This window comes from Pholcus phalangioides, unplaced genomic scaffold (assembly GCF_987345545.1).
Source record: "Pholcus phalangioides strain wild (caught in Gottingen) unplaced genomic scaffold, Ppha-v1.0 ptg000011l_1, whole genome shotgun sequence".
Lineage (NCBI taxonomy): Eukaryota > Metazoa > Arthropoda > Arachnida > Araneae > Pholcidae > Pholcus > Pholcus phalangioides.
Window position 1 is genome coordinate 24,706,713 of NW_028301604.1, and position 22,766 is coordinate 24,729,478.

The 22,766-nt window shown below is 36.4% G+C and overlaps 1 protein-coding gene across 5 annotated transcripts in view; it reads right to left on the reverse strand.

The window, feature by feature from the left end:
* Positions 1-22,138, reverse strand: part of LOC149080261 (dymeclin) — a 29,693-nt gene extending 7,555 nt beyond the window's left edge. The window contains exons 1-3 of one of the 5 annotated variants that reach the window (XM_089239364.1): positions 21,978-22,087; positions 16,463-16,727; positions 13,770-13,832 (exon numbers count right to left, since the gene is read on the reverse strand). Coding sequence is in view for 1 of the 5 variants with exons in the window: in XM_089239361.1 (XP_089095487.1) it covers positions 21,978-22,037 (60 nt within the window). In the remaining 4 variants the exon portion in view is untranslated. Of the gene's footprint in view, positions 1-13,692; positions 13,833-16,462; positions 16,728-21,788 lie in introns of all 5 variants that reach the window. The other 4 variants (XM_089239362.1, XM_089239365.1, XM_089239363.1 and 1 more) reach the window with 4 other exon arrangements.
* Positions 22,139-22,766: the final 628 nt, after the last annotated feature.

Genomic DNA, 22,766 nt, shown 5'->3' on the forward strand with positions numbered 1-22,766 from the left:
TCTAAATCGGGGGCAGGGGCTTTTTATCGGGACCAAAGTCCAGTACAGGAGTCAAGAGTAAGAAAAAAAGGAAAAAAAATTGCAACAGATGTGACGAGCCAGAATTGAACCCATAACCCATAGTTTGCCATACTTTTTGTTTCATTGCTCCTTCTTCAGAATTTTTTTCTCTCGTCGACCCCCCCCCCATCTTGAAAGGACCCATAGGATCCCAGCTTCTATTGTCTGGACTGTTCCATATCTCCTACCAGGGGCAGGGGGGACGATATTGTCCACTTTGGGAAACACTGCATAACCTTTGGATTGCGAATCCTATGCTTTATGGGGGGCCAATCAAGTATTAAATCAACAGATTTTTAGCAGGGTGTTTACCAAAAGAGTTTCTTCGCCACCTATGACAAAACTTTCCAAAGCAAGCTCCTTGGACACACCTGCGCTTGTCGAAAACACGTCTTGTGAATGAAAAACTACTGAACACACTATTGATCGATATTAAGCCGTGTGCACAACAGCAGTGTTGCGCTGCGACGCATAGCAATAGTGGGCTAAAAACAGAGCAAAAGATCCGAACGACACTGAATGGAGCAAGGTGTGATAGAGCAGTTTGTTCTGTCTGTACAACGATTGGCGCCCCAGTCGAAATCGGCAGTTTGCCGTCGGAATGAAGAAAGGAAAGTTCTTTTTTGTTCATCTAGTCTAAATAGCTTTTTTGCTCCACCCATATAATGTCTGCCCCAATGTAGAGTGGCTACATATTGGCATTATTCTTTTCCGTTGCTACTCACACATTCATCCCTCCGGGGCAAAAAACAAAATGAATAAAACCTGAGAGAGAAGAAAAGATACATTGAATGCCACAGCTTCTACAAAGCCTAGATTTTAGAAAAAAAATCAAAAAAAGATCTCTGGAGGATCAAAAAAATCTGTGACCCTCACTCAAATTTTGTGACTTTTTCAAGGCTTCCCTGACCTTTTTCTCATTCCATGATTTTTCCGGGACTTCGTGACTTCCCCGTGTTGGTAGACACCCTGGATTCGATCCCTGCGACTTTGTTTTTCCGGTGATGATACTCAATTTTGTAACTTTGTTGTACCAGTGATGCTACTCGATTTTGTAACTTTGTTGTACCAGTGATGCTACTCGATTTTGTAACTTTGTTGTACCAGTGATGCTACTCGATTTTGTAACTTTGTTGTACCAGTGATGCTGCTCAATGCAATAAACTTGTTGTTCTGGTAGTGCTGTTCGGTTCTGTGGACTTTTTTGCCTGTTCCGGAGCGGGTGTTGCTACTTGATGGAGGTAAGAGGATATTTCTGATATTTCGATCATTTGGTTTTGTGCTGGAACTTGCCTAGTTCATTTATTGCCTGTTGAATTGTTGGATCTTTGAATCACGGGAATGTAGCTTAACATAGGTTTTTTTTCCTTTATTGGAAAATTTTTTTTGGAAACACTCAGCAATCGTCATTCACATGTTTTGTTTACAAAATTTGAGTTGTGGTGTTTAGGATGGCTCATTTTTCTAGTGCTACTGATAATGCTTCAGAAAGACAAAAAAAAAGTGAAAGGTTTATAAGAAAAAATTGGATATATTGACTATGCTTGGTGAAAGTAAGTCAATTGCCGCTGTGGCCCGCCATTACGGAATCAACGAATCTTCGGTGAAATATATCAAGAAATAAGGAATCTTAAATTCGTTCAGCTATGGCTGTAGCTGCACCTGTGGCAGCGAAAACTTTGCATCGCCTATGGGATCCATGTGTTTCTTGTACTGAAAATGCTATTTTTTGTGGGTACAAGACTACTACAAAAAAGGTATTCCAATTGATTATAATATAACGGAAAATTCTATAACATTTTACGCTTCTTATCAATCAAGAAAACAGAGCACTTGGTTTTAAGATACTTACTATGACTTCAATATAGACTTACTATGTTGTTTTGTGCAAATGCGTATGGGTACATGATAAAGCTCACCGTAATTTTCAAATCTGTGAATTTGCGAGCATTGAAGAGAAAGGATGTCAAAGCTCCCATCATTTTGGATAAACAATAAAATGACTTCGACTATGAAAATACTTTTCCTGCATTGGTTTAAATGGTGTTTCATTCCGGAAGTACCTTGAGAGTGAAGACATGTCATTCAAAGTTCTTTTGATACTGGGTAATGCTCCTGAACAACAAGATTTATATGCCTTTATATGCACTTTATACGCCTCTTAATCAACATCTATCATTCAGCCCCTTGATCGGGGGTAAAGCGAACATTCAAGGCTCACTATACATGCCACTCAATAGAGATGATTGTGCACTCAACAGAAGATGCCAATGCATAAAATGTCTTGAAGGTATGGAAGAATTATACTATCATTAATGCCATTACTGTCATAAATAGAGCTGCGACAGTTCTTAAGTAGAAGACAAGTTCACCATGAGTAACATAGCGGAAGGGCTTCGCAAGTTCAAATCAGCAATAGATTATTTTCATGACATACACATGTTTTTCACATGCTCTACGCAGTTCTTCACATGTAGGAAAATTAGTAGAGGAAGCCCTGTCAACATATTCCAATATGCTTGATATGAAGAAAAAACAGCTAACAGAAATCACAATGTTCTTTCAGGAAACATCGCCAACAACCGCTGCACACTCTTTTACATTCCCTTCTACCTCTGCGTCACCCTGCTCTTCTCATGATGTTCAATAAATGAGATAAACAAAAAAAACCTTATGATTTCAGTTATTCACGGATTTCCGTATTCGCGGTCACCCCAAGAACGTAACCTCAGTGAAAACGGGGGGGGGGGGGGCAGACTGTAATTTGAAAAGCATAGATGTTTAGTCATCAGTTTTACACAGAAAGACAGGATTTTATTAAATGTCAAAAATTTTATTGCTAAAATAGTTATTTTCCTTGAAAGATGGCGTTGAAATTAAAAAGTTATTTATTGCCATCTGTTGATGAGAAATTTACCTATTCTGGAAATGTGTTAAATTATTTAAAAAAAATTTAGGTCTTTTTGGGAGAAAACATCAAGATATAACCCAAATAAATGTACAAAAAAAAAAAAAAAAGTCTTTAAAAAAAAAAAAAAAAAATTATTTTTCTAGGTTTTTTTTGCATACAGTCGAATCCTGTTATAACAAACGGCATGAGACTGGAGGAATCACTTTGTTAAAAAGAAATGTTGTTATAAAGGAATTCCGGGTTATCTAGCATTGTTCCTATGTAAACTTATTTGGGGGATTATAAAAATGTTCGTTAAAACAGGATTTTTGCTATAACAGTATTCGTTAAAACAGGATTTGACTGTATCCGGATTATTTTCTTGGTTAAAACCATTCTTTTGGTTTGTTATATCCACAGTGTATTTTTGAGCAGGGTATATTATAACAGGTAAAAATATATAGACTATGAATGGGCCATTGAGTTCCCACAATATATCCCAAACCCATGGATATGTTAGATGTCACCTGGACAATGAACAAGCTTTGCTGTAAAAAAAAATGTGTTATATTTCAACAGAATAGTGAAATGGTAAATATATGGTAACCCGCATTTATTTGAATATGTAATCACATTTATTCCCATGTATACTCTTGTTAACTGCATATACTCTCATTTATTTTCTTTATTTTCTCATTTATTCTTTTCGCAAACCTATAAGATATAAACTTATTTTTATTTTGTGGACGTTTGTGGATTGTGATCAAAGTTGTATATTGCAATTATTATAATTTTGTTATTTTTGGAAATTACACTCAGTTTTTGATATTCATTATGTTAACGGCATTAGTCTTGCTTGTACAGTTATGAATGTATACATAAAGTATTGCAATGTCTGCAATTTAGTAGCAACCTATAAGAGGGTCAACTACTCAGGGGTGTGCACATAGAGTGCAACCACGAAAAGTGTATAATTATTGTACTATTTAATGAATGAACAATATTTAAAAAAAAATTGCTCATGCTCTGTAAACACAAATCTCTGATTAGCATCTCTCAATTATGTCACATAATCTGTGGGGGTTTTTGGGTAACACAATATCAGCTACTCTCCCCCCCCCCCTTTTAATGACAAATGTTCCTTCAGAATATAGTAAATATTTCTTGTGATGAGCGCTCTGAATTCAGAAATCTGTAAATTACCCACTTGGATTGACATTAAAATTTATTTCTCTCTACACTACTGATGTAACATGACGACCTGGGATCTCTTACAATCCTGTTGTTCAATTAATCTTGTTTAGGCCCCAGGGTTCGTTGGTTACCGGAAACCACACGAGGCTTCCGCTGACATTCCGGTTCAGGTCAGTTAGTTCGCTTAGTCTGACAGTCGGGGGGTGGGGTCTCCTAGCCGTCGGGCGAGAACGGGGCCAGAGGTCGGGCTGCCAATGTCCCATATAAATTCCGCTTTACATCCATGTCAGAGATCCCAATAGCTCGTCTAGTTACTTTCTCTTTCCCTCTGAGGGGGTTCCCGTAGTTCGTCGGTGGAGGCCACGTCGAGTCGTCATCGCCAAACTCTATTTTAATTGTGCAATATATTAGTGCAATAAAATATAAATGTTCAGCAAAGTGTTATATAAATGTGCAATATATTTTACCTCCATGCCGTCGGTGGTTCCTAGGACCATCTCACGGTTTATAATGTCATGAGTTTATACAATGTGCAATAGGCCTAAAAGTTGTGGATCCTGGCCAGATCTCCAATTTGTTATATTTGGTTGCCAGATTCAATATTAGAATGTTTACAATATTTCCTTTTCTCTCATGAAATTATGTAAATTAGATACAAGCTAATGCCATTCCTTCAATGTTGTGATTGGTTCTTCCGTGAGGCATTATGGGAATGCTACTATATAAAAGCCAGTTAGAGATGTGCTTCACTGCTTACTACCTTACTTACGACCGATTCGGTTACTTAATCACTAAGGCGTCACGCCCTGTTATGGTGTGAACTAGATCGTCTCATGAATGCAATGAAGTTATAATTGTAGAAGTGTGCCTTGGCACTTAACCCGTCTCATCGCTTGACTTCACGTGAGATTTCAAAGTCGTCGTGATCCAGTGGATTGGTTAGTGGCCAGACCGGCTACCCGCGAACCTTCGCCTCCAGTTCTATGTGCAGCGGCTGAACTCTGGTCTCAACAAGCGTTTGAAGACACCAAACCCGACTGAAGCTGGTACCGGGGAGTCTTTGGCTGTGAGGTAGGCACCTGGGAGTGTCTAACAAGTGAAAATCTGGACATGGCAGTGAGATCGATCCCTTTTGTTGTTTCATTGTAACATTGAGAGAAAAGCCTAACTGCGATAATTGTTGATAAAACGTAACATTAATAGTTTAACATATAATTGAATAAATGTTTATAGTTCAATCAAAACATTTGTCTATTTCATTGTTGTCATCCACTCAATGGTTACTGGGGGAAAAATATTAAAGAACCGGCAAGTAACGATTACAATACGTTACACTGACACACAAGCACAACTTGTCTTTTAATTCATATGCCAATCCCAGGCAATTTGTACGTCGGAAGACAGCCTGCAAAGGCTTTAGGAACCGACAGAAACGTTCAAATTAGGTCTGGTCTGGTATGAATGGGACAAATTTTAAGGATTACACAACCTATATTATATCTACGGTTTGTGCTACATATGGGTTATGTTATAAGTGAACTAGACTGTATAAGCAACTTTTTGGAATTTTGAAAAAAGACGATATAAAAACATTTGAAAAATAAGGTTAAATTAGGGGGAAAGTAGAGATATTACAGTCGAATCCCGTTTTAACAAATACTGTTGCAGCGAAAATCTCGTTTTGATAAACACTTTTCTAATCCCCAGATAAGTATACATAGGAACAATGCAAAAACCTGGAATTTCTTTATAATGAAATTTCATTATAGCAAAGGGATTTTTCTGGTCTCTTGAAGTTTGTTATAACAGGGGATTCGACTGTACTATAATGTTAGATTTCAATCAAGTACTTTAACACTTTACAGTAATATGGCCGGCTTTTTTTCAATTGCGAAATTTTTGATTTGAACTGTTTTATTCAAGAGTTTTTTTTTTCTTTTTTTGTGAACGAATGTGAAATTTTTTCATTTGGAATTCCTTATTGTGAATAAATGTGAAATTTCTGATTTTAAAACTTTTTTTTGTTGAAAAATTTACATATCTCTAAATATAATTAATATTAATAATATAATTTAAGCCTTTTTGAAATTAATAAAATAAAACAATGAAATTTGAGGAATCGAAAAAACCACTTGAAACCATGTGCAAAAATAAAATGATAGAGAAAAAAAACCCCACTCAACTTTGCCAAATTTGAATTTTGCCAAGTATTTCACTATGAGTGACATAATGGCACATCACTAACTTCGACTAATCACGATGCATAAAATTTCTATAATGTTGCTAGGAAAGTAGTATTTGTTTATACGCTGCCGGGAATTGCGATTTTGGCGCCACCCTGGCAGAGAGATTGCGTGATCAATTCGTTTGTGGGCTTGCGCATGGGGCTATTCAGAAGCAGTTGTTAGCCAAATCGGAATTGACTCTTGAGACTGCTGTGTCTAGGGCCTTGGCCATGAGTCAGTCTCATCCCAAGCTCAACAGATGCATTCCCAAATGGGCACTGATGGTTGCAATGCAGGTTTTGTGGATAAGGTGGAAATGCAGGAAAAACGGGGTAAATTTCAAAATTCAAAAAAGGCTTGTTTTGTTTGCTACGAAATGCATGATTGCACTGTTTGTCGTTTCAGAAACATAATTTGTAGATCGTGCTGGATCAAAGGTCACATTGAAAAGGTATGTCGTAAAAAAAATCGGAGTTCTCGTAAATTTCAAAAACAAAGTTTCAAAAAATTAAATGATGTTGATATAGTTCCTCCGAATAATAATAATAATAACAACAATATATATATATATTTTTATAATTATTATTAAATAAAAGTAAATAAAAGTAATTCATAATTAATTCTCTCAAACAAAATATTTGTGTAAACGGACGTAAAAAATTATTGGTGGAACTGGATTCGGGATCATACTATTCCATTATTTTGTTCGATACTTTTCTTTGTTTGGCTCTAACAGACCCAAAGTGTCTCATGCTTCCGTGAAATTGACGGATTTTCAAAAAAAATTCAATAAAACTTGTGGGGAAAATGAGAGGTGCAGGTTCAGTTCAAAAACTGTGATTGAAAATTGGAACTTTTGATTGTCAGTGCCTGCTGTTCCAATATATATTGGGTTGTTCATGGTTCCCTCCCCTTGATATTGGTTTCAGCAGCATAAATTCTGTTTCCGATCCTATACAGGGCGTTTTGGAAGGCTAGGCTTGAATTATGGTTCAAGCAAATTAAATCTCAATTTGTAACTTTGAGTATAACTTCTGAAAGTACTAAATATCATTGTCTAATTGCCGCGTTGGATAGCGAAGAACTTTAGCTAATTCGTGATATCCTTGTTTCCTTGGAATGGGTATAAGGCTATCAAAGAAGGCTTGTTGAGCCAGTATACTGAAGCTGAATGCAATAAGCTTAAAACGTTGCTTCAAGGTATTCAAATGAGGAATAAAAAACCCTCTCGCTTACTTTGCGAGATGAGAAGAAGAAGAGCAAATGGTCATATGCCACAGGGGCGTAGCCAGAAATTTCGTTCAGGGGGGGGGGAACCAAAGTGATAGAACAATAGATTTGGTCATCTTTTTCCCTTTTTTTGATCATTTTCACACATTTTGGGGGGACCAGACCCCTAAGTCCCCCCTCCCTCGCTACGCCCTTGAATTGCCAGATCAGTTACTTAAAACATTGTGGTTAAATAATTTGCCCATTACCTTTCAACAGATTTTATCTGTTAGTAATGATGATCTACATATCAAAGTTGGCCAAAATGACTGATCGAATAGCAAATGTCACTGGTTATCAGCCTGAAATTAATTCTATGTTAACAGATCGTGGGAAAAATACAAATTTTCAATCTCAAATAAATGAGCTTTTTAAGTAAGTAGCCCGGATTGAAAATTAGCTTGGCAATGTAATTGGCTTTAAACAGCCTAAATCTGCTGGCAATTTTAAAAATGCCAAAAGCGATAAATTGTGTTTTTACCATGCTAAATATGCAGATAAAACACATCAATGCATAACACCGTGCTCGTTTTCAAAAAAATAAATTTGCTCTCACTTCAGGCACAGAGTGAAGAGAGCAATAAATTAAGTTGTCTTGTTATTTGCGATAAAGTGTCCGGTTTTCGATTTCTTGTTGACATGGGTGTGCTAGTAAATTTGCAATACCAGTAAGTTTAATTTCCCAAAATGAAAGAAATTAGATGACTCGTTTTGAACTCACAGCTGCCAATGGATCAGCAATTAAAACCTTTGGCAGCAAAGAATTAAAGCTCATTTTGGGTTTTTTCAAAATTTTAACATGGAATTATAATGTTGCCGATGTATCAAAGCCTATATTGGGGGCCGATTTCTTGTCTAAATTTGGTATCATAATTGACCTTAAAAACAAGAAAATTTTGTATAAAAATGGATACAGTAAGAGGTCCGTTGGGTTAAGGGTGATGTTGCTAACATTTGAAAATGGAAATAAATTTCACATGAATTTCCCAAACTGACTAGTTCAAATTCGGATTTTAAATGTATGCATTCAACATTATTTTGAAACTTCCGGACCTTCTATTCATGCAGTCGCTTGTAGGCTTTCCCCAGCAAAATTAAAGACTGCTGAAGCTGAATTCGCTAAACTTGTCAAAATGGGAATTTGTAAGCCATATAATAGCCCATGGGCTAGCCCTCTTCATATGGTTTTAAAAAAGACTGTTGAATAGAGAGTTTGTGGAGATTTTAGACGATTAAATTCTATTACAAAGCCTGATCAGTATCCTATACCAAACATTAAGGATTTTTCCTATAATTTGGAACTGATCCTTCTTTCCTCCTTGCTCGCTAACAGAAAGCAATGTTGGCATTCAAGCATGCGCACTTGTTTACAAAATTTGTTTTGCCATGCATGCTCATGTCTACATCAGATACAAAAAATCTTGTTCGCTAAATCAACATGAATTTCAACCTTATGTAAGGACATCAAATTTTCCAGATACATTGTGCAGGCACATTCGCTAAATCGACATAGCAATTTTAGACATCAGAATTAATTATACATAGCTGTGTTCAAAATCAAAATCGGGATTTTTGATGTGGGACCTTACATTGGTAGTTTATTACACTGGTCAACAGTGGTTTTGGTGCCAAGGTTTTTTGAGGTGATTTCATATGAATTTGATGTCCTGAATTCAAATATAGTATTAGTTTTTGCCTAGCAGCTCGAGTTTTTAAGATATAACATTTTAGTGAACTATACATTACACTATTTTAAATGAAATCAATGGATTAAACAAACAAACTAAATACGGAATTTTTATTCTATTATACAAATATTATTGTATTTAAAGAAAGAGAAAAGTCATCAATTAAGCCAATTACTCACTGAACACTTCGGAAACTTCTTTTCCGTGACATTCTTGAATGTATTTTGGCACAATCCCGTTTTAAAGACCAGCAGTCTGCCATCATATGGCTATCTCATCTCCCTTGGTAGCGTTCCTCCATAATTTTAATATCCTGGTGAAATCTTTCACCTTGTTCCTCACTTATAATTATGTAAATTATCAGGAAAATGGTCTAAGTGGTTGTATAAATAGTGCACCTTAATGCTCATGTTACACCCAAGGGATCTGAAACTATTAAGCATCTCGTTTACTAGTACAACATAGTTTTCAGCTTTGCGTTTGCCCAGAAAATTTCTGATAACTGCAAAAGTCCAGGCTTTTCTCTCAACCTCATTCATCGAATGTACGAAGGCAGGGTCTTTAATCAGTTGTCTTATTTGTGGGCCATCAAATATTCCTGCTTTAATTTTTTCCGTACTCAACTGAGGCATTTTCTCCTCTCATAGCTACCAAGTCTCCCGAATTTTTCGGGAATCTCCCGAATTTTAGCTTCATCGCTCGACCTCCCGAAAAGTTCTTAAATCTCCCGAATTTTTACGAAAATCCCAAAAATCCCTAATTGTCCCTAAAAATTACCTACTTCATTAAAAAAAATCACCGCTTATGAAAACAATCCCTAAGGAATTTCTTGTGGGGCATGAAGCCTCTTTTTTTTCCCTTTCGAAATGACGTCACACGTCGTAAATGGCGAAATTCCCTTTTTAAGGAAGTTTTACAAACCCTCTGATGGTAACAAGAAAGTTGTTTGTCTTATCGTGCAGGGAAATGGCTTAGCAGCCAATAGTCCTGGATAATAATCGAAGATTCTAGTGACGGTCAAAGGTATATGGTCAAAATTTCTTTTGTTGAAGTTACGTACGTGCGATATAACAAAGCATGAATAATGATAAGCAAAAACATATTTAATCAATTTTAAAGATACTTATTCCGATGAATTTCCTTTCATCAAACGTTCCAGAAGAGGGCCTATTTTTCCTTTTTGTACAAGTTGTGTTACGGACATAAACATCGGGCATGGAAAAACTGCCATCATCACTCATGTGAAATTAAAAAAAAAACATCGAGCAAGTGTCACAAAAAGTCAGTGTTCTTCAAAAATTGACGGTGTTTTCCTTCATCTTCCGATGATTTTGGGGTCATTCGCGCAGAATGTTTGTTCACAGCGTTTCTGATTGAGCACAATATTTATATTTACATCATTGAAGTTTTGGCCTCCAATTTCACTTGTTTTTTGCGTAGGAATTTTATTCCCAAGGGTTTAACTTCCATGTGTGTAAAATCCCTATTTTAATTTGACTTCAGTAGGGATTTTATTCCCTACGCTTTAACTTTTATGTTTGGAAAATCCCTATTTTGATAAAAATTGTTTTTTCGGGTTCGAAGACCGTCGTCCGTTTGAGTTTGTTCTCAACGTTTCCTCAACACTAGTGGTTGGCATCATCAGGAGAATTGATAAACTGGATCAAAGTCAAGTTTTCCGGAGTCTCAGGTTGTATTTATGCACATAAGTGGCTTGAACTACACTATTGTTTTGCGATTGGTCAGTTGATTCTATGGCTGGCAGCGTATTGTAAACAGTTGTTATGCTGGTAGAACCTGATTGTCCAGCTGGACACCAGCTCTCAGAAGAACAAGAACCTTCCCCTTCAAGGTCCAGCAACAGAATGATGACAACAGCCAATCAGATAACTCCACATCTCTCGGCTAATCAGGTTCTACCAGCATAACAACTGTTTACAATACACTGCCAGCCATAGAATCAACTGACCAATTGCAAAACAATAGTGTAGTTCAAGCCACTTATGTGTATAAATACAACCTGAGACTCCGGAAAACTTGACTTTGATCCAGTTTATCAATTCTCCTGATGATGCCAACCACTAGTGTTGGGGAAACGTTGAGAACAAACTCAAATGGACGACGGTCTTCGAACCCGAAAAAACAATTTTTATCAAATGATGGCCGCGAAAACCTTATGGACAATCCCTATTTTATTTGGAAAAATCCCTATTGTATTTATTAGGGAGTGGTTTTAGCATAAAATACGGGTTTGCGCGAAAATCTCCCGAATTTTCATTTTCAAAAGTTGGCAGCTATGTCCTCTATATATGTAAAGCATGATCCATTCTTTACAAACTGCTTCATAAGACCTAGTTTAATATGCAGTGGAGGAAAGATGATTTTCTCTCGTGCAACTAAGGGGTTATTAATGATATTCTTTTCCCCAATGTCCATGTTTTCTCTCCTAGGCCACTTTTTTCTAACCCAGTGATGTGTTTTGTCTCTGCTATCCCAGAGGCACAAGAAGCAAGGATATTTGGTGTAGCCACTTTGCTGTCCAAGGAGAAAGTTTACCATTTTTAAGTCTACACAAATCACTCATTGATGTTCATGATACTCTATGTTCTTCAAAACCAAAGCTATGGTATCGTATTCTTCTTTCATTTTTGTTGAGTGAGCAATTGGTATTGAACCATATTTGTTCCCATTATGTAGAAGAACCCCTTTTGAAACTTTGTTTAGAACTGTCAATAAATAGGCACCAATCATCCGGAAAATATTCTGGAAGACCCATTTTTCCCAGGAGACCTCTAATATCGTGACAAAATACAATATTTTCTTCTTGAGAGAAGAAGGGTAGCAGATCTTTCTCTCTTGTACGATAAAATGTAATTTTGGTTTCTGGTTCAAATAAATTTTTATCCTTCAACCTAGAAGCCAGTACTTCAGAAGCTTCTTTCGACAAGTTGAGATCTCTGACGAGGTCATTTAGCTCATCTTGGTTGAAACGTTGGGGAATTGATGATATCTCCTCATAATCACTGTCACCTTCAGTGGTATCTGAAGGCTGATCAGAGGGACAATACTCGTCCTCACAGAGCTCTGGTAGCTGGTGAAACGTTGGAATTGGCACTTCTTCTGAGTGAGAAATCGGGCACCTTGCAGAGACTAAATCAGGATAAGTCCACTTGTTACGGTTCTTTCGATTGATTCCAGTAATATTTACTAGGCAGAAATAACAGTCATCGAAGTGATTTTTGGGTTCTCTCCAAACCATTGGTACGCCGAATTTCAGACATTTCCTTTTTCCGGTAGTCCACTGTCGTAAATGCTCTGTACAAGTTTTACAGACCCGATGCGGTGCCCAGGTTTTATCCTGATCACCAAGCCTAACACCAAAATATCCAAGATAAGTTCTCTTTACAAAGTCACTAACAGATTTTCTGTTTTCCGGAAACGTGTATTCTTCACATATGTAGCAAAAGACATCAGGATGATGTACACAGCTTCTTCTACTTGAACTCATTTTATTTCTATTCAACAACACAAAAACATCAATCTACGTTATAGGTTAACTTTATAACAACTCTTTACTAAACAGACATTTCAAGCGACACCAACATCGACCTATCTGCACGGCGCGAACTCACAAACTAATCTCAACTGCAGTTGAAGTTTTGAAGGTAACTTCAGATACAGGATAGGTAATTCCATCTATCGGGTTTTTCTGGAACTAACTGGACGGCAGACGGTTCATAAGAAAGTTAAATCCTACATATTGCTGCCGTCCGCTTGAAATAGTATTAGTCTTCTTTTTATAACAATTGGATTAAAGTAATAGCATTTATTTATAAAATAATATATTATTATTTCATAAATATTATTTTAATTCAATTGTTATAAAAATAAGACTGACAATGGGTCAAATATACAAGAACCAATCCTTGTATAAATTTTACGACACTCATACTTGAAAGAATTGAATAGAAAATAACATTGATAGATAAGTGAAATTATCTAAAAATGTAGAGCTGATAGAGAAAAACTGATTTCATATTTAGATTCAGCAACCCAAATATAGCTAAAATCCGTTCTAAAATCCCAGGCACCAAAAAAAAAAAATTTTTTTTTGTTGACCAGTGTTATAAATTGATACATCCAACAATCCTATATAGTGTGCATCCATATCAACAAAAACATTTGTTAGCCAAACCATATTCGTTAGCAGAGGCTGAAAAACTGCAACAAAAGTCTTTGTTGGCTGTGTAAGTTGAGGTGCTTGTTAGCTGAGGTACACTGTATAAGCCTATCAATCAAGTACATTTATCCAATAATTTTCAAGTTTTATTTATAAATTTGAATTCATTCACAAAAATTCCTTTACCTACCAAGTGTTACATTTGATTATTTTATCCCTCCAAAGAAATTTCCCTCTAATCTACTCATGCTAAATTCATTTACCTTTTCATCTGAGGATCAAACAAACAGCTTGGTCCTAGAAATTTTTGACACCAAACTATGCACCTAGAAATTGCAAGAACTTTTTTTAGTAAGAAACAATATTTGCCTATTCTAATTGATAATCATTCAATACATACATGCATATAGGTATGCTGAGTTATATTCATTTCATAAGAAACACAAGTTATACCATTTTAAAAATTTACTGAATTAAAACTGAAACAAATATGATAAGATCAATGTTTCACTCAAAACTCACATTTCATGGGCAACTTACTTAACAGAAATATATCAAATGTGTGGTTAATTCTCAAATACTCAAGGCCACAACAGGCAAAATTATTACCAGCATTATATGAGGTGGCTGAAAAAGATGCCCATAAAAATATGGATTTAAAATATAACCAAAATACAGCAATATCATGAAAGAAAAAACTGATAATTAATACTACAGAGATGGCAATGACACACTATAATGCGCCAAATACCCGAAATTTCAGAAAAGGATGCAAAAAAATTTGGTTCATGTGCATACCCCAGGAAGAGTTCTTTCCTAGTTCCCAGAAGGAAAAAATAGAGAGAAAAACCCTTCCAAACTCTTCCTTTTTTTCTTTTCTTTCATTCCACTGTATATCATGATCGTGCAACCTTGAAAAAGTAGTTTCACTACTCTGAAATACAAATGAGGAATTTTACTGTACTGATATACATGTGGGTTGTTGAAGAATAAGATGGATATCTGGTTGTCCCCCTAAATGAAGGACAGTGTGCCGAATTTTAAAATTTCTGAGTTTCTATTCCCCTGCAGGTTTTCTCCCCTCTGGTTATACACCAAAGACAGTCTCTATACAGTGTAAATTAGCCTTGTTCTTACAAGATTGCAAATGCACATTTTTTTTAAAAATCTTAAAAGATTGCGACTTCTGTTCAAATTGTAAAAATTTTTTTGAGATCGTTGAGAAAAAAACCAAATCTGTAAAAACTCTACCTAGAATATCCAGTTTTGTCATCTAGCTGCTATGCGGTAGTCTCCGTTTTGTATTGTGAAAATTATGGGTGTGTACGCAGAATCGGCTTTCGGAGGGGGGCAAAAAGGATTTAATTCTTCCCAGAAAGTTTGGGTTACTAACACTCAAAAACAATTTCAAATTAACAGATAGTATAAGAATGTATTTTTTTCCAATATTTTAATTTTCTACAAAAATATTTTTAATTTTTGGTCTTCGTGGGGAGGGGGGTGAGACACAGGCCCCCATAACCCATCCCCCCCATTTTGCCTTTGGTGAAAATCCAGGTTTGGAACCCGCGATTGTGAAAGTGATAATCAGCTAAAATTACGATTGTTTCAGGTTTTCCAACTTTGAGTTGGCTATTCCTTTGAAAAAAAACTTTAGTTATACCACAAAGATTACACAGACCTACAACACAAATATGTATACATTAAATTTCAAATCCACCCATTACCAATTTAAAGGATAGATACAGGGCCTCAACAAGGGGGGGGGGGGGAGCAGGTGGGTCTGGTGCCCCAGGCTCTGGACTAGAGGGGATGCCAAATTCACCCTTTATATCTGTTTTTTCTACATTACATGGGGGTGCCAAAATGCATGCTTGCCCTGTTTTAAAAAGTATTTAGTTGCTGCCCTAGATAGATGGCACCACCTACTGAACATAAAACACGCCACAAGCTGGGCACACATAAGCACACTGTTAAGTTTCACCAATACGAATCTGATATAGCTCCCATATTCAGGTGTGAAAATATATGACAGTTAAGACAGATCAGAGTGGTGGACCATCAAGGAGGGAAAAGAAAATCATTCTATCAGGAAATTGCTTTTCAAGGATTTATATGAATAGGGAATCAGAAGTGTCAGAAGCTCATTTGCTTTAAATTTAATCACAAGATATTGTGGAAATAGCTAAGGTTTTTATAACGAAATGGAAAATCAATTAGACAGGAATTTATAGTTTGATTTATTAGTAAATATATAAATGTGTGTGCTCAACTTTTAATTACAGTGGATCCTACTTATAACGTTTTTCAAAAAAGCTATCATAAAAAATATTGTAAGTGGGAAAATACTTTAAACGGGAAATCTTAATGAGAATTACTTTGAGTTGGGACAACAAAATAAGTTGTATTAAAACATTCTAAATGGGAACATTGTAAGCAGGATCGATTGTATATTTGTTTTAGATTTATTACATTTTTAAAATTCCATATGTTAAATTCTCAGAGTTAATGAACTTCTTTACAAGCTTTTCCTACTAGCAGACAATGAAAGTAAAAGAACCTAGTTGTAAGCTGGTAAATTAATTATTTTTTTAATTAAGCTTTGGGTAGAACATGTTTTTAGAAATGAATTATTTGATTCACAGATACCTCCTCCTCCTACACAGAACATGGCCTGCTGACATAGGAGGAGATAGACTTAAAAGTCTGGGGGGGGGGGCATGACGATGTCAATTCAAACAGTGGACTCTCTGTAACTCAACACCCCAAAAGTATCGACAAACATCTCGACTTAAGCAGATGTCGAGTTAGCAGGGTTTCACTCTAAATTTTTGTTGATAGTTTTTGTGTATGTAATTATTTACATTCTAACGATTGTATTAAATAAAATGGTAATTCAATTAATTTTAATTTGGGATTGCTTCAAAATAGAATCAGAACGTATAAAAAAATTTACCTCATGAAAAATAATCAAGTACGTTTGCTTGTTTTTCTTTCTGAAGAGAAAACAAAAATTTTTCTATACTATTCAGTTTATACCGTGATTGTTCGGCTTTTTCCTGACTGTGTAGGAAGTGACGTATCAAATCTAGAGTTTTTAGTGCATCATGGAGAGATGGTGCAGATACTTGGTGGTCAGATGGTGTCGAGTAAAACACAAGCTCTCATGCCAGATTTGTTTCAAAAAAGGTCATATCAGTAGAGTATGCAATACAGAGCTTCTGAAACGGAAAAATAAAATCGGATCTGAAGGAAATAGTGTTCAATATGTGGAAAATCCAGATCACTTTCAAGTAAGCCAAATTGTTCACATATGCACTAACATTGCTGAAAAAGACGATAGAATATGTGCAGTCATTCAATTAAATGGGAAAAATTGTCGTTTCGAATGTGACTCTGGTAGTCGTGTGAGCATCATGAACATAAGTGACTACAGGTGCTTAAACCTAAATCTTCCAATCCTGAAAACAAATTTATTTTTCCGAAGTTACACAGGTGAAATTTTCAAACCCATCGGATACACCAAAGTGACTGTATGCTACAATGCTGAATCCAGTGAAGAAGAATTATACCTTGTCAATTTGAAGAGAGAACCTATCCTTGGTCGAAATTGGATGCGTAAGTTGGATATCAACATAAATGACATTCATGATACCACAAGTGTCAAGAATATACCTGTGTGTGCTGTAAAAAGATCTGTTCCTAGTATTGTCAACGAATACTCTGACGTTTTTGAACAAACAGTGGGCAAGATTCCAGATTATATATGCTCCCTGAAATTGCGGAAAGATGCCAAACCAGTGTTTGTTAAACCATGTCCAGTACCATATGCTTTGCGTGAAAAAGAACTGGATAACTTGTGTGATCAAGGGATCATAGAAAAAGTGGATCATTCAGAATGGGGAACTCCACTTGTCATCGTGCCAAAATCTGATGGTTCTGTAAGACTTTGTGCTGATTACAAGGTGACTGTAAACAATCAACTTCATGATGCCAATACCCAAGATTGAAGATATATTCAACAAGCTACGAGGTGGATCATATTTCTGCACCTTGGACATCCACAAAGCATATTTGCATTTAGTAGTCGATGAAGACAGTGCAAAAAAAGTTCAAACGATCTCTACACATCGAGGTACTTATTTGGCAAAAAGATTGTTTTTTGGTATTAAATCAGCACCAAACGAATTTCATTCTTTCATGGATCAGTTTGTTCAAGATTTAGATGGAGTAACTGCATATTTTGATGATTTAATTATACAAGGCAAGACTTATGAGGAATGCACAACACACTTGCTGAATGTTCTAAATAAATTACGAAAATATAATTTGCATGTAAATATCAACAAATGTAAATTTTTTGAAAAAAGTGTAGAATACCTCGGACATATAACTTCCAAAGGACTGAACAAATCTCCAGCTAAGATTCAAGCTATTCAAGAAACACCCAGACCAAAAAATGTTGACCAATTGAGACAATTTTTGGACTTAGTTATGAATTACTCGAAATTCATTAAGGTTACTTCACCCACTAAATAATCTTCTCAGGAAAAGTATTCCGTTCAACTGGACAGCTGATTGTGAAGCAGCATGGATAAAAATCAAGTCTGAAATTGCTAGTGACCAAGTCCTCATACCATTTACTCCAGAACTTCCAGTAACTTTGGCTACTGATGCTAGTCCACATGGTCTATCTGGCATATTATGCCTGATGGAAGTGAACGTCCAATTGCATTCGCTTCAAGATCACTAACAGCTGCAGAGAAAAATTACAGCCAACTCGATCGAGAAGCTACAGCTGTATATTGGGCATGCAGAAAGTTCTATGATTACATCTTCGGTCAAAAATTCACATTGGTAGTGGACAATAAACCAATGATGACTTTCTTGCATCCAGAGAAAAAACTTCCAGCATTGTCAGCTACAAGAATGTTGCGGTATGCACATTTCCTTTCCAACTTCGACTAGGACATCAAACATATAAAATCATCTGAACATGCAAATGTAGACTATTTGTCGAGAAGTCCCTTACCACTGACAGATGTACCAGTCAATACTCCTGCAAGCATCAGTGATTAGACACATATCCACAGACACAATTACTTCTGAAGAAATCCGAAAAGAAACAGAATTGGATGATGATCTTCGTGAACTAAAGAAAAATGTGATGGAAGGAACTTTATATGACCCAGAAATAACATTACAAGAAGGAATTCTACTTTGTGGACAGAGTGTAATAATACCTAAGACACTTCAACCAACCATCCTGCAAGAACTACACTAAACTCATTGCGGAATTGTGAAGTTGAAAGCACTTGCTCGAAATTACTGCTATTGGAAGAATATTGACTCTGACATAGAAAGTCTAGTGAAAAGTTGCAAGAACTGTTGTGATGTCAAGAAAAACCCCCAGAAAGCTCCAGTGCACAATTGGGAAAGTCCAACAAGATATTGGCAACGTGTTCACATGGACTATGCGGGACCCTTCATGGGACATTTTTTTCTTACTTGTCATCAATGCAAAATCTAAATGGCCAGAAATTTACTACATGAAGAAAGCTCCAGATTCAGCTATTACAATTCATTTCCTGCGAGAAATATTCAGTCGACATGGACTGCCAGAAATTCTCGTTAGTGATAATGCTTCAATTTTCAAATCACAAGAATTCATGGACTTCTGCAAATGAAATGGTATTCGACAACGAATGATAGCTCCTGGTCATCCCTCAACAAATGGACAAGCAGAACGTTATTGCCAAACCCTGAAGACAAAACTGAAATGCATGGAATTCGAACGAGGAACACTTCACGAAAAATTATGTAAACTACTGTTTCGGTACACAGCTACACCTCTTTCATGTGGAAAGACTCCAGCAGAATTATTGTTAGGAGAGAATCTCAGAACAAAGCTATAGATCTCCTCAAACCTACAACTCCTGAGTCATACAAGAACAATGCAACACAGCCAGTCTTTGACAAATTTTTCAAGGAAGGAGATAGAGTACAGTCAAGAAATTACACTCATTCAAGCCTATGGAAGTATGGAACTGTTGTTCAACGATTGGGTCGTGTTCATTACCTAGTTGAACTAGATGATGGATACATTATCAAGAGACATTTTGAACAGATTCGACGGTGTGAAGTCAATCAACCGTCTTCTCCAACTCCTATTCGATTACCTATTCCTATGAGACACTTCCCTCGGAAGAAATATGTCACTTTTAGTGATCATGTTAGTCAACGAGAGATTCCTGCAATTTGCCAACACAAGACTTCATCTATGGTAGATGCTTCTACTGAAACAGAGCAAACTTCAAATGCAACTCCTCGACCAACAAGAACTATTTTTCCTCCAGCTCAGACTACTCAACTGAGATGCTCAACTCGCTCCAGAAAACCAGTTCAAAGATTGAACTTGTCATTGTTCAAATTTTGATTCTTGTGTATAACTTTTGATTGTGTGTATCATTAATTATCTCTTACTTTAGTGTGGGAGAATTGTTATGTATCTGGCAACACCAGAAAATAAGCAGTATTATGTTGTACGAAGGTGGCAACACTTCAAGGGTATGACAACATGCCGGGAATCAGTTGTAAATATTGTTCCGTAATAAATTAGTTAAGAATTATCGTTCAGCTCATGATTCACTATCAAAACGGCACATAAAAGACAATAAAACAATTATTTTCTTTATTCACCCCGGTGGATTCGTCACCATTTATATAGTGGTGCCTGCCTCATGCAGGGGTTGGTCCTCGAGCCACCCCTGTTAACAAGGAGTGAATGAGTATGGTTTTGAAACCACAAAACCTTGAATGTTCTTCAGTAAATTAGGCAGTGTTATGTGCTCGGGAAGTGCTACCGTTGATGTTTCAAATGGGACTTGAGAAACTGATGATAGATGAATATAAACAATTGATTTTTTTTCCAATTTTATGGGCATTATTTATGCTAGCTTCTTGTTATACTCAGAAAAAAATTGCTGCAAAATGGGAGAAAATTGCAGAAGAATCAACACAATGTTTGCCAATTTATAACACTTATTATTAGGTGACAATGGCGATTAAACACTCGTTATTTGGTGACAATGGCAATTTCACACTCGTTATTTGGTGACAATGGCAATTTCACACTCGTTATTTAGAGATAATGGCGATTTCACACTTGTTGTTTGGCGAAGTTGCCAAATAAGCACTAGTAATTTGATTTGAATGAAATTTTTTCAGGAAACATCGGAATTTGACGCAATGACAATCGATCATAGTAATTTTTGCCCATTGCAGTGATATATGGTTTTTTTCTTTTTTTTTGAGAACGGACTCGCATTTGCACTTTAAAGTTGAAAGACCATTTTAAACCATCTTGAACTGCACAATCACAAATATTAGCTGGGTTTCCAGGATAATCTGAAAATCGATTTTAAAAAAATCTACGTCTTTCTCGTCAATTTCGTAAATGTATCTGAACATCCAGCAAAAAACTCTTCCAAGAAGAGATCGGATGGGTTATCGGGGTTTGACACATTTGTTTTAAAAAAACGCTCTCATTTTACCCGATAGCTTATAAAATTTACCCAACTCTTGTGAGAAAAAAAGTGAATGCCATCGAGAAGTCTGAGGATGATACACTTATCATCCCCTCCATGGTCACAGCACATGTATGCTGCTTACGTATCCAGCACTGAATACTTGCATACTTCTTTGGCTGCATTATTTGTAACTCTGGTTCAGTACTTTGTGAAAATAGACAAAATGTGCAAATTCTCTTAATTTTGCACGAGTTTATGTATAGCACAGATCAAAAGTCATCATTTCAATGGCCACAAAAGTTTTCTATCTTTCAGGCACTAATTCCTATTTATTTTTGAATGAGTCGGGTATAAACATGTTTCTTAACCCTCCATTGGGCGCAACCGGCCTGACAGGCACAGTTCGAACGTTTTCATTTTCGCCTCCATTCATGGGGAGTAGATCTTTGCCTCTCTTAATAGTCTCCTATCTTTACGAGCTATCTAAGCATGTTTGTTTATTTTTAGAATACTAAAATTTAAATTAATGGATATAAATTTGCGATTGTTTTACCTGCACCCGATGGAGGGTTAAAAAGAGCAATGCTTCTGAAGTTCCGAATGATAAAAATGTCTAAGTTCTTCTGAATATGACTTCTAAATTTCACGAATAAACATAAAAAAAATACCGAAACAGACATTTACGGCAGGTGAAATTAAAAAGCATTACTACAAAAAAAAAAGTTAAAAAAATATATATTTATAGCATCTTGCCTAAAATTTGGACAACGCGAAAATTTGACATATATGTGTAATATACTTTTCGAAGGAACATCGTTTCAGTTGTTTGTTATTAGCTAACTCACGAAATGAGATAGCAGATAATCTTTGCAAATTCCATGATCATCACATGTTTGCATCCAGTTTGATGAAATCTACCCAAAGTATTCTGCCTACTCTTACCAAATTTGGAAAATGATGAACTGTAATTTTGTTATTTGAAGACTCCTCCAAGAAAAACATTGACGTACAAATCACTTCTACAGCATGATGTTGATGCAGAAAGTTAAATAGCTAGAGATGGGCGATCTGCTCATGAACCGTCTAGAAGAGCGGCTCTTTTCAAAGAGCGAGCGAGTGACGGTTTTTGAAAAAAGAACTGCGGCTAAAACGTTGTGAAAAGAACCGTGATGGCTCATGAGCGGAATACGCTCTTTTCGCTCATACTGCCTGCACCTATTGGCTACTAAAGAATTGTGAGAGGCGGAAATACACATGAACCGTTCCCCGTTGAAGGGCCTCCTGTAATTGATCAGCAATGAACCGTGAATTGTTGACTGTTGTTAGGAACCATTGAGTCGATTTCGACTATTGGTGACTATAGATCATGGCTCTCCAAGCTGGTCTAAAATTCACAGCATGTCTCAGCATGGGCGGAGATACGGGGAGGTAGGGGGTGTGTGGGGGGCACCCCAGCGTCAAAGGTGGAGTCAACTGATCTAATATGTATATATGAATTGACATCATCATCATCTTGCCCCACCCAGCAATAATGATCATGCCCCCCAGAATTCCAAGTCTATCAGCCTATGTGTCCCAGTTGTGCTAGCTTCATTCCAGTGCTTTGCAACACCACTTCTATCCATCTGGTGCTTGGTCTGCCTCTCCCTCTCGTTCTCTCCATTCTTCCAAGCATTACCATTTTTTCTAGTGAGCCTTCTGAGCGCATTACATGGCCAAAGTAAGAGAGTT